The sequence below is a fragment of the Aquila chrysaetos genome, chromosome 8, assembly GCF_900496995.4.
Source record: "Aquila chrysaetos chrysaetos chromosome 8, bAquChr1.4, whole genome shotgun sequence".
Lineage (NCBI taxonomy): Eukaryota > Metazoa > Chordata > Aves > Accipitriformes > Accipitridae > Aquila > Aquila chrysaetos.
In genome coordinates, this window is record NC_044011.1 from 19,219,679 (window position 1) to 19,233,167 (window position 13,489).

General features: G+C 38.8%; 1 protein-coding gene across 2 annotated transcripts in view; it reads right to left on the bottom strand.

Annotated features, from left to right (window-relative positions):
* Positions 1-13,489, bottom strand: part of ADGRG6 (adhesion G protein-coupled receptor G6) — a 116,565-nt gene that overhangs the window by 67,050 nt on the left and 36,026 nt on the right. For both annotated transcript variants that reach the window (XM_030022621.1, XM_030022619.1), the window contains exon 3: positions 4,000-4,341. In XM_030022621.1, coding sequence (XP_029878481.1) covers positions 4,000-4,341 — 342 coding nt within the window. The remainder of the gene's footprint in view (positions 1-3,999; positions 4,342-13,489) is intronic.

A 13,489-nucleotide genomic window follows, 5' to 3' on the forward strand; every position in this document is an offset into this window, starting at 1 on the left:
TTTTCATGGGTTAATTATACTGTAAGCTTCTTTATGTAACATGGAAAGAGTTCCAGAAGAAGTATAAGGATTCAAGACTGGAAAAAGAATAAAGCTTATTCATACAAGCACTGTCCAGCCTGTGTTAGGGTGGTCAGGAGAGTTACGGACTACCTGGTCACATTTAAACAGTATAGGAAGAGAAATAAACAGGCAGGATGTTGCTGTACTCATCTGAAAGATTTAACCACTGGCACCTTCCCCATACAGTGAAAAGACAAAACTGACAAGTATTTTGTCCATGTGGAGAAAACAGAATCCTGCCATCGACATTAAGCGCAGATGTCTTTCCTGATTACTGTTGCACAGCCAGTCATCATACTGATGAATTTCAGATGTTAGTATTGGAGAAACTGGTTATTCTCTGAGGAAGAATACACATATATTCTTGGAATATTCATCCAAGTGTTTAGACTACTTTCAGAATGATGTTAAATTGTTTCTGTTAGGAATATAACTGGATTACAATGCACGGGGGCTTTTTTGGACACATTGCTATTTACGCATGAAGAATGTACAAAAGTCTTGGCAGCCTAGACGCAGGAGGAGCGACCAGCAACAGGCAGCTCACTGTTCTGAGATCCACATCTGCTTTTACAGGAGCGCTGGGACGCACAAAGCCCGCCTCTGCTGCTTTTTAGAGCCCCTAGCTTACTTGCAGCTCACTGTCCCACATCTCATACACCCCTTTACACATAAGCAAACCAGGAGTCCCTAGAGTGTATTTTACAATCCCTTGCAGGGAAAATGGCTTTCCTGCCAGCTGATGGGCTTTTCAGCATGGTTTGGTGCTTGAGCAGTGGCTTCTGCTGTTCCTAGCTTCACTGCTTTCAACTGCCCTTTCACTGATGCTGGAAGAAATGCATCAATTTTAATGAGGTCTGCGAGTGTCTACATACCAAATACCTGTTTGAGAGTATTTTGTTACTACCGCACTGAATTGTGCTTTTAATCTGGGCTACTGCAGTACTACTCAACTGTGTGTTAATTTTACATGACATTGTCTTCTGTACTAACAGAGGTCTGTCGGCTCTCCTTCCTCTCTTTTTGGTGACTGAGTGACTTTCACTCACCAGTGGAGCTATTACTTACACAGTTAACTATTACTAGAAAATTATTTAACATGCCAGCTCTTCAGCTGGTGTAAATTGACATAATTCCCCCAAGACTAGCAAAGCTACATTCATGTACTGCAGCTGAGGATATGGCCCATCCATCTGCTGTTGGTGTTTTGCAGGAGGTGACAATCAGGAAAACCAACATTTGCACTGGTAGCCAACTTGTTATGGATAACAAGATGTGCTCTGTGAAACTCAGTTTGAAACTGCTCTTACATAAAACCAAGCAGTCACACAAAAGCTGTTCTATTCTCAGCTAATTCCCTCCCCAAACTCACTTACTCTCTTGTATTTGTCTTTTCCCACATATATTTTGTTTTGTGTACATACTGTGTATTAGGATGTACCACTAATATCTTTTTAAATGCCATTTCTGGATAGTAAATTGGTGTGTGTCTTTGAACAGCCCTTTTGCTTTCCAACTTTGCATTATTCTGTGAAACTCAAAACTGAACAAACTAAACTACTTAATTTTATTATTTACATATAATTGTTTCTGAGAAATGAAAGAAAATATGAAGGTAACGCTGTTCCTCTTGCTCTGGGAGAAATTAATGATTTTGCCCAGGTATCATGTTCATAGTAGTAACAATGGTGTCACCTTGACAAAGGAGCTTTGAAAAGCCATTGGGGACCTGAAGTGAGGGGGTGTGCAATCTCTCCAATGGCTTTGGGAACTCTTTGCAAGGACAGGAGAGTGTAGCACTGACATCTGCCATGCAGATGCATTGTAATGTCAGTGCGTGTGTGCATCGATGTCCTATTGTCTATATGCTTTTATAACTTGAAAGGAAAGCAGCACATTGTCATCCCTTTACCAAGGCCTTTTTTCTGTATCCATTGCCAGGCTAAACATTGCCATGATCTTTGTCTGTAAATATCTTCTGAACCCAATGTAATTGCACAACTGTAGGCAGTAAGCAGAATACAGTTATAATTTGCCCTAAATGCATGCAGCCAGCTCTCCTGGCATCCATGGTCAAAATCAAGATGTCAGGTGAGAGTTACAGATTTGCAATAATGAAACAAAATTCAGCAGCCTTAGCCTAGATGCTTAACAGAAAGCCTAGACATAGGGTTTCTGAGCTAATATATATGCAAAATGTTAAAATATAAGTCACTGGTGAAGGTCACTGACACCTTTACTCACACTGGGGAGTAGTCTTCTCATTCAAAATAAAAGGATATCTTCCAAGACTATTTAACTTTAATGGTGCTATCCATGAACGTAAGGTACTATTCAATTTGGCATGGAAGTAATATTTTGCTTTCATAAAAATACATTACCTATAGGTATATATACACAAAGGGTTCTCTGACTATGTCTGTGGACCTTTCCTCTGCTCCTCAGTGAACACATCTGAGGGTAACATTGCATCTTTCAATTCCAATTGTAAGTCATCTTGTCACTTATACTTAAACATTAAAATATTAAAGAGGAATGAAGAAATAAATCATTTTGCATAATCTGATTGCATGTCACTTTTTTATGATCCACTTGATTTTACAACTTCTTACAATGCAGCAAGAGCTGCTATTTTCAAATAGAGAAACCTTTCAGGAAATTTGCTTCCACTTTCAGAAGAGAACAGGTGCTCCTAGAATTATTACTACATTCATTTTGTGAGCATGAAAGGACCTCAGCAGAAAGAAGTATGTTTAGCTCCTCTGGTATAATGTTACCTTTTTTCTTTTCAGAACTGCACACAGATTTTGCTGGCATAATCAGGACTAGTTTTGTCTTATGATTCCTGGGGGTTACTATCTTAATTATTTTAAAATATATGATATGTTTAACAAATATTAAAAAAAAATCATGAGGAAGATGTGCTTGTGACTGAAGAGATAACTGCAAACCTCCCTGCTCTTTGTTTTTACAGCAGCCAGCTAACCAACAGAACATAAGCATACTACAGTAATATAAATGCTCAATGCAATACTGGTATTCAGTCTAAGTTGTGTGATTTCAACAAAAAGAAAATGAACTGAGAGCATGTAACTGTAAGTTATAACCCTGAAGGGGAACGAACTGTGCGTAGCATATGGGGCCTGTAAGTGATCATCCTAATGCCCTCCGTTACCATGCGGCCCTTTAGAGTCATGTGAGAACAACTTCTAATTAATGCTTTAAACAACAAAACAAACATCAATCACATGTTATTTGTACCCTTATCTTCTAGGGGGAAAAGCATGAGTGCCTTTTTTTTTTTTTTTTTTTTTTTTCAGTTGTTAGGCTTTTTAAAATCTAGGCATTGCTATGTAGTTAAGGAAGGGAAAGAAAGGTCAAGGAGCTGGAGTAAAAGGTAGCCATTTTGCCATTTTGCAATGCCAGTTCATCCCTGGGAGTTTGTTCTAGAGGCTAGAAGAAGCTCTGAGAAGTTCTGTCTTCTGCACAAACTCCTTCTCACTGTTGGGCATTTCACTGGGACAGAGGTCCAGGCCGGCCTTGTTTCTGGCTCAGCTAAGTTCCCTCTCTCATTCTCCTTTAGGTTTCTATGTCCTTCCGCAGGTACGCTGACCTGAAGGACAGGTGTCCTGCTTCCAAACACTCCAGCATAAATCTGCAGGGAAACGCACTATTAGACCTAAAGTCTTTGCATGTGAAAAGTTTTTCTAACACACTTGATGTCATGTCCCAGAATAAAATAATTTCTTTTCATCCAAAGAAAAATAAATTAGTTAAAAAACCATACAAGAGAACTCTGTAGTTTTACCCTGCAGCCTCCCCATCCGTTCCCTTCTCATGGAGGACTTGATTCCTTTGGGAAGTTTTGTTCTAATCCTTATAGGACATTTCCTTCTAACATCTATAAGAGGGATGAAATGCTTTGGGTCTACTCACTTCGTACATAGCTGGCATTAAAACCTTTCTTTTGGATACTGAAGTCGCTTTTAAATGACACGATCATTTCATTGCCAGTAGAGTTATAGGATAATCCTTTGGCAGTGATGCCACAAAGGTTCATTGGGCTTTCTCCATTGTCTAATGTCAGCGAATCATAAATACAGCCTGGAGCTTCTTCAATGTCAAAATCGATAAATGTTAGCTGTATGATGAATCCATGAGGTGCTCGGATGATCCACTTGCACGCTTGGCTGTTGGGATAATCACTGGGGAAGCACGGAGAAGTGAAAACTCCAGAGGGGTCAGTTAGCACAATCCTACAGTCGTAGCATCCGTGAGCTGGCAATAAAAATGGAGAAAGGCTGGAGGTCAGGAAGAGAGATAACTTAACAGGAAAGTTATCATCAACACAATAACTAAATGTATTTCTATACAGAAAAAACATAAAAAGAGATAGGAGGAAGAAAGGCAGAAAAAGGCATGGTTTCTAGTGGGCAAAATGCTGGAGGAATAGTACAGCAGAAGAATATTTTGTAGAAGAAATACTACACAAAAGAAATATAAATTATGCTGCTAAATATTCATTTGTGCACACAAAATATCTGCTATGTATATTGACCTGACAAAGGTGAAGCAAAAGCAACATTTTTGAATTCAGAAAGGCAAACGAATTCTTAAACTGTGATGTCGAAAAAGATGACTGGTATTATTTACATTTTTTGGCTGCTGGTCTGATGCTGACTGGTGGCTATTCCAGCAGCAATGTGCCATGCTATTGTTACCAGTGGAATGTCCCTGGAATGCAGCAGCACAAGAGATGGGTTGAAGAGTGGCAGAAGCAGTAGCTCTGCAGAACTCTCAAAGGCTAGTCATCAGCATTTCTGGCAAATGCTGTCCACATCACCCAGAAGGGTAGCAGTGAGCTACTGTTTTTTGAATCAACAGCAAATTACTGCATTCTTCCCATGCTGACTCAGCTCCATTGACATATTTGTGGCAGTCAGGCTCTAAGAAATTCTTGTCTTATTCCTCATACTCCTTTGCTCACCTGCCATGCTTATCCACGAGAATTTCAGGCCCAGTTAGTCCCCAGAGTTGCGTTTCTTGTTTGGTTTACATTTGCTCATTTATCATATATTTACTTAGTGCATTATATCATATAATTACTGTGAACTGCCTGCTGCTAAAATCTGTAACAGTTTACCAAAGCAGCACTGAACAAACTAGGTGGGAACTGAATATCGCCAATAGATAACCAAAGAAACTAACTGGCACATTTGTGCTGAATTACTTTGCAAATATTTCTTTAGGCCACAATCCTGCATCAAGTACTACAAGTATGAAAAAAAAAGAACAATGTGAACATGCATTATCAGTTGCCCAAGCTAAAAGCAACTAAAAAAGTTGCCAAGTGTAAACTACGTATGCAGCAGCTATAAAACAGGAATAAATGCAACAAACTTCTCCAAAGAACCCTTGATGTTTCTTTCCACTGCTTGGGTCCTGATATTGTTCGGTCACATTCAAATGGTGTTTGGCCTAAGCAAATTGTCATGGTTTAACCCCAGCCAACAACTAAGCACCACGCAGCTGCTCACTCACCTCTCCCCCCTCAGTAGGATGGGGGAGAGAATGAGAAAAAAAAAAGTAAAACTCATGGGTTGAGATAAGAACAGTTTAATAGAACAGAAAGGAAGAAATTAATAATAGCAATCATAAAATGACAATAAGAATAATAAAAGAATTGGAATATACAGTACAAGTGATGCACAATGCAATTCTCACCACTTGCAGACCAATGCCCAGCTAGTTACCGAGTGGTGATCCCCCTCAGCCCCACTTCCCCCAGTTTATATACTGGGCATGATGTCACATGGTATGGAATACCCTGTTGGCCACTTTGGGTCAGCTGCCCTGGCTGTGTCCCCTCCCAACTTCTTGTGCCCCTCCAGCCTTCTTGCTGGCTGGGCATGAGAAGCTGAAAAATCCTTGACTTAGTCTAAACAGGACTTAGCAACAACTGAAAACATCAGTGTGTTATCAGCATTCTTCTCACACTGAACCCAAACCATAACACTATACCAGCTACTAGGAAGACAATTAACTCTATCCCAGCTGAAGCCAGGACACAAACAGACCCTGACTCTGTGAACTGGCATGGCAAAAAAAGAAGCAGTTTACATCTGCAGGGAGAATCATGAGATGTATTTTACAGAGTTTTTATAATTTTTATTTCCAAATCATGAATTCATATGGCCCCAAAGAGGTAAAGAGACTATAAATTAATTGGGCGCTCAGAGCCAAATACAGGCTGGTTGCATTAGAAAAGATCAGTGGGATGCTTATTTGTTCAAATGAGAAAAAAAATTGTCTGAAAGATTTGCAAGTAGCTTTGGGAAGAAGTGGCACTCATGACATAAGAAAACTTGATCTGTGTAGTACAAACAGGACCCTGTCCACACTTAATTTCTCTGCAAATCTTTACAATTGGAGGACTATGCTTACCTGCCCTGAAATGCTGCTGTTCCATTTATCAACCAGAAAGGGAATATTTACTTATTAGTACAGTGACTATAAATCCTGCAGTTGTACAAACAGATGACAGCTTCATCCAGTGGATTTTGCACAGATAGGTATCAGTTCTCAGAGAACCACCCTAGACTGAGAGGAGGAGAAACAGGAAAAGCACTCTCTAAGCCACAAGCCACTGTGGTCTCCAAGTCAAGGGTGAGTGAGCCCCTATGGGGCAGAGGAGCTGTAAGACAGCTCCGGCTGGAGCTGCCTCCAGCTGGAAGGCTCAGTCATTCACACTCCTGCCTTTCTTATTGCTAGGATGAGGGCTACAGGGGCTGAGGATTTGGCAGCACACCGCGCTGACTCTCCTACTCATTTCTGTCAGAGAAATAAATGACACAGAGCTATTGGGACAATTGAGAGCTTTCCCTGTGCACCCAGATGGACCTGAAGCCAGGGATGAAGCTGTTAAGTGATATAAATACATGTAGGAACATGGGTGTTAATGTACGCTCATTCAGCCTTGGACCCCTAAAGTAAATCTTAAGGGCGTTACAAAACATTGCTGGATCAGAAAAAATATGCCACTTGTCAGTAAAAGTGTATCTCTCAAATTGGTAGAATATTACATTCAACATGAGACTGGAAAAGTCAAATTTGTCCATCAGAAGGAACACAGACATTCTTCAGAGAGGCCCACCTTTATTAATTCTATTTATCACCATCAGCCAAAACAGGACTCAGCTCTTCCACTTATCTCTCTCTTGAGTATTTATCATTGTTTCCAAGTTGTGTAAAACCCCCCGTCAGTACACGTAACAAAAATACTTTTATCCCTGCTGTCTGTCACTGTAAATACTAAACCAGAAATGTTATTTGTTTTTTTACTCATTTAATCTTTTCACTAACATAATCTCATTTTATTATATCCATATTGTTTTGTTGGTTTTACAGAAATAATGTAAAAAAACCAGCCCCTAAATTTAGGTAGGAAAATAAGTGCTCAAAACTTTACATACACAGAAGAAACAGATTTGGTGAGCAAAATAGTTTACTTTTTTGAAGTGGGTTGGCTCCATTTTGGCATAGTAGCTATTCTGTCCATGACTGCAATTTGAAGGAGAAATATCCTGTTTTCATGCAAATGTCCACAGTAGTAAGTAAAAAGAAAAGAAAACAAACAACAAAACTATATATAAACAGAATGGTTTTGAATGGAACTTTTTGCACAGCTTCTCATGAGATGACAGTTATTTTTCTATAAACACCACCTATTTTACTCATTAAAGAGAGAAATTGCTGTGGCAACCTTAGGCTGTCAGCCAAAGCTGACAGCTATTTTGCAATCCCATTGGCCCAAAACAGTTCTGAACTGTGGACACTGAATACTTGTTGCAATACACACCACAAGCATTTCTACAAGAATCTGAGATATTTTATTGATTTTAATGGGAACAAATTTAGGTATGATATTCTTGGTCAGGAACCCCACATATCCAGAATCTGCCTGTTGAGTATTTTTTATCACCCTAGACCACAGGAAATTCACTCTCTAAATATATTTTATCCAATAAAAGCCCTCATCTTTTCTCCCTCTCTCTTGTTCCCCAAACCAAAATGAACACCCTCCCCATACAGTGCAATCAAGCACTTAATTTCAACATTTCCTAAATTGAAAGTTTCACTGGGCAATTCATTTGTCTCCATCATGAGAATACCCTGGAGTATGTTATCTGTATACTAAAAAGGAAAATTAATAAATTCCTCTGGAGTATGTTAGAGCTTTCACCAAAGTTTTCTAAGTGATTCACAAATGTTAAATAACTTCAGAAGGGGAACTGACTGTAGGGGAAATGGCTTTTTCCCTCCTATGATGCCCATTTTATAAGGATAAAGTTAGGCATGGAGATAATGGGCAAAAATGGCAAAAGTTTCCATGGATTTTGGGTTCCTAATTTAAGAAATGAGAGTACTGATTTTCCTTAACTACTTAGTATTTGTACAGGGTTTTATATGTCCAAAGCACACTATCAATGACTTTAAACTGCAGCTGGGAGAGCAGTCTGCCAATCTGGCCCATTGTAGAAAATCCACAAATGAGTACTTAGTGGCCAATGGAAAATTTTGGTCAAAGCAATTTGGCCATCTTTAATAGGAACTTATCGGTAAAGGCAAGGATAGAATCCTGTTCTCATGGTTGCCAACTTTCCTAACCATGAGACCATTCCCTCTCTTCTGTGAGTCTCCTGCCTATTTCACATATATACCTTTTAATTGCTATGAAGAGGAAAGAACCCTAAACTAGTCTTTCCTACACCATGTTGAATCATCTGAAGACTGTCCTAAAACTAAGGGGCTAAGGGAAACAGTATGTGACTCATTAAAGATTGCACCATACAAACAGACATGTGCACATGCAAACCTCATATCCTATGGAATGAAATTAATTGCCCAGTTTGTCCTGTCTACCGATTTTGTCTCTTTATAGCCCCAGCACAGAATTCTACCATTTGAACTCATGAAGACACCTGTAGGCACTGAGATACACAATTCGAAAGCAACTTTCACAAGCCATTTATGGGCAGCTGAAGCCACAGTCAGACCCAGATCTACAATGCTGAACTGCAGATTTGGGAAGGAAACATTCTGTATATAACTTCGTCCCATACGTTCACACTTCTCTTTTTTTGATTTCTTCTTACATGACTAACACATTCCAGCACTTGCCTCCAAAATCTGTGCTAATACTCGTATTTTCCTCTAGCTCCTCACACTTCTCTACTTCTCTCCATTGTCATCATTTTCCCCCAAACCCTCATCTTTTGCCATATTGTGCTCTGCACTTCTTTCTCAGGCATGAGTTTTGATTTCTACCTCTCCACTTGCTTTCATTTCTGCACTTACCCAACCTTGGAGAAATGCCGGACAACAAGTTTTGTTTGGCCAAGAATTTTTTTTAAAAGAGCAAAAGCAATCCAGCTTGGGACACTGCCTATTTCAGCCCTAAAGACTTAAAGTTTGTGAAGGTCAGGATCAAAAGAAAACAGGGTCTCTGGGAAAAAGTCTGCCCTTGCAGTTCGTGCATTATTCAGTTTGTTTTCACACTAAGTTACACCTTGCATTGGGTTTTTCTTTTTCCAGCTGTAGCATGCAGCTGGCCTTCTGTGTAGCATTTTCCACCTGACAGAAGTGTAAATGACTACATATGTGTAGGCAGCGGCACAGGATACCAATGATAGCCAGTGTGGGTTGAATTAACACTACTGGTATTTTTTTTAATCCATTAAAAATCCATTTAAATCCATTAAATCAAAAAAATCCAAAAAAGTCCCTCATAAAAGTAAGATAGCATGCTGCTGGATTTCATTTTGGCATGAAAATTAACTCTACTTCTCCCTGTAGAGGACACAACTTTCATATGAAAATATCCTGAAATAAATCTATGTAGCTCTGGGATCGAATTTTCAGAAAACAGCTTATGTTAACTCTGGTCTTATTCAAGCGAACAATAAAATCTCCCCCGCCTGACAGAATTAGGCCAATCCTAAACCACAGAAAATCTTAGCTACAGTACTTAGCACTTTAGACATAAAAAAACAGTACAGAATTAATTATAATTTGCTTTCATGTAGGCATCTGAGAACATTTAAGCATTTCACATACATTTGAAAAGGTAGCACTTACAAGGATGGTAGTTTTGAACTGAGTAAGAGAGAAGTACGGGGAGGTGACATGATGTAGGCCCTTGCAAGCATGTGGCAAAGCCCAAATCAGAAGTGAAACCTTACAATCATTTACTGTGACAGCACGAAAAAATACCTATTTTGATGAACATTAGGCAGGAAAAAATCTTGCTTTATAGTAAGCAATTAATTGTTGGGAGTTTTTTTTCTATTTCAAGGATGCCATAACAGAGATACGGCCAAACGTTAGGTTAAACATATTTATGACTCCAAATAGATAGGTGAATGAGGTCAGCAATGGGCACACCTGCAGACAAGCAAGAGGAAGGGCCAAACCACCAAGATGTGGGTGGGCTGGAATGGCTACAGAACAAACAAACCCATGTTATTCCAACGAGACACAAACACTAAACCCAGAACAGCTATCACATGGCAAAGGCTTCAACAGTAGCTTATCTTCACTTAAAAAAAAATCATTTCAGACGTAAAGGGGATCTGTAGATCTACAGAAAAACCTATACACAAAATGTGAATGTATTAATTGCAAAAAAGTATCACGTCATTCGCTCTGGACATAAAGTAATGCTCTGCTTACTCACTTATAAGTTAGTTATAAGACATATACAAATTTTTATGCAAAACATTAAGCAGAGCACTCTTCTGGAGCCTCTGCACACCAAACCATGTTGTCTGCTCTCTGTGCAACCCACAATTTGACCGAGTTCTGAGAAAGTGCAAATGAGGAGGTGTGGCAGGTTTATTTTTGCTTTTTTATTTACTTTCCAAATTGTAGAAGCTGTTTGATCTCCCCAAAAGATCCTTATTTTTCTACAGTATGCTCGCCTGATAAAAATTACTACACACAACACATAATTTAATGTTAGCATGCATTGTAATCTTCAAATTAAACAAACAATCCTAACTATTTAAACTTCTGTATTAAAAAAAAAAAAGGGCAAAAATAAAAACCAAAAACAACAAAAAAGGATTATCTCTGCAATAAAAAGAAGGGAAGTAAGACTGATGTATATAAAAGTTTGTCCCTGCTCATAAGGTGTTACAGGGCTGAGGTCTACTGTCTGGAAATATGATTGTGATTGTGTATAAATGTAAATGTCCCCTGATGTGTAATGATAATGTGGAACCATTTCTACTTCAGCATTTCTACAGTGTGCACAACCCTAAATTCACAAAAATCTTGAGTAAATCTTAAAATCTCACAGATATGATTTGGATTTAAGCATGGACTTAAAATTCAGCAACTGTTTAAAGTCTTTTCTTGCACAATGATGCCTTTGAGTCCTGTATTTGAAGCTTTACAATCCCGTCTTCAGCCTTGCAGCCCCCTCAAGGAAGAACGGGAGGGCATGACTCCATAACTGTTGCGGTATGAAAACAAAAGGGGAATCACTGCATGGACCCGAGCAGTGAGGAAGGCTGTGCTATCCTCTCTAGTTTCATCATTTTCTTTTCCTTTTAAGGAAAGCAGTAATAACTGGACCAAGCTATGCAAACACCCATTCGGGGAGACCCACTCTCAGACATGCAGGTTGCATATGAAAAGCTGCTTACTGTGTGATTAAGTAATTAACATGAACCATTTTACACCTGGCCTAACGTCCACACTGCAGTCCATACTCTTCCTCCCTTTCTTTGCCAACCCACTGGGCATATTCTAGATTTCCAGGTTGCTGACTGAATTTGGGGGGAGCAAGAGGTTGATCTTTTATATCAATCTGTCACAGAAATAGTTCCTTCCAATCTTTGAATTTTCTTCCCAAATTACTTTCTGCCTAAAGACCACGAAAGGCAAGGTAAGGTTTACTTCTAATTCAGTCATGAACCTTCTAAATATGTCACCATGTCAAAGTCTCTTATTCCCTGCCCTCCCCACTTAAAAATAGAAGCATTATTTCTCTGGGTAGGGTTCAAACCTGTCGCATCACCCTTTGTTAGCAGGATGTTATATTAACTTCCAGCTCTGCAAAGGCATTAGTAGCAGGCTTAATGCTGCACAACTTGTGTGTGGAGAATTGTATTTCAGCTCACCTTTGAGGGGTTTTAAATTTCTCCAAACACTGAACAGTTAAACTGCTGGTCACTAAAATACCAGTACAATTTAAATAATTCTCTAAAATATTCCTAAAATACTTATGTATGTTAATAGGTGTAGAATATATAGAATCTCCAACAAGATAAACATTACCAGTTTTTATGTGAAACCAGCTGCATAGAATCATCAGCAATATAACTACCATAATTAAAAAATTAAAAATCTTATAAGCTTTATATGAGTGAAATTTTATATTATCCTACCTAAAGCTGCAACACATAAGTGCATTTTGCACAGCATAATAAAGATGCAATTAGGAAGAATCTTCCATCTCTCCATTATACTTAGTTTGCAACTATGACTTTTTTTGTTGATTTCTAAGAAAACACTATTTTAAGCACTATTAAAAACTCAGTCCTGACTCTCATTCTACACCATTCCCATTGCATCATCTGCATACTACTCCTTGTACCCAGCAACAATTTAAAGCCTCCATATTCGTGACTGGAAATAGCACATAACCCTGGCAGAGCCTTTTATAATTCAATGAAAGACAAGATTGTGCTCTCACAAAATAATTCAACAATTGGGTTTTGGCCACTGAAGCCAGGAGACAAAGAGAGTACTATGCCCTGGCCAGTCATATCAGCTTGCCTCGCATCTTCTTTTGCTGATGCACTACGTCCTGCAGCATACACTTTAAATGGCTGAACTGGTTGGTGCACCTAAGAATAATGAAATGGTAGGAAAAAAAAAACTCCTCACAGGACAGACTAATATATTGACATACTTGAAAGTGTAACTGTTGTCTGTGAAGCCACTTATTAATCCTGCTTCCTGTTGCTCTAACCCTTACTGCTTATCAGATTATTAACAAATTAAATTTTTCGTCACATGGAATTAGAACCGGTTACTTTCTTTCTTTTGTAAGACAAGAACAAGGCACTTAATTAATGGAATTTTATGTGGCAAATTGAAAACTGATAAAAGACAGTATTTTCTCTGATGTTACCAGGTCAGCCTGTGGAACTCTGACCCGAAAAGTATCAAAGCAGGAAACATAAAATTCGGAAAGCCAACAGACATTTTTTCAAGTATCTAATAAGACCTCTGAATCCCTCCAGTTATATAATAATTGATAAGAAGACACGTAACCGTAAGGAATTGCAAACCTCATAGCTTATGCTTGAAACTAATCTCAACCAACTATCAGGAACAGTACTAGTAGCTCCACCTT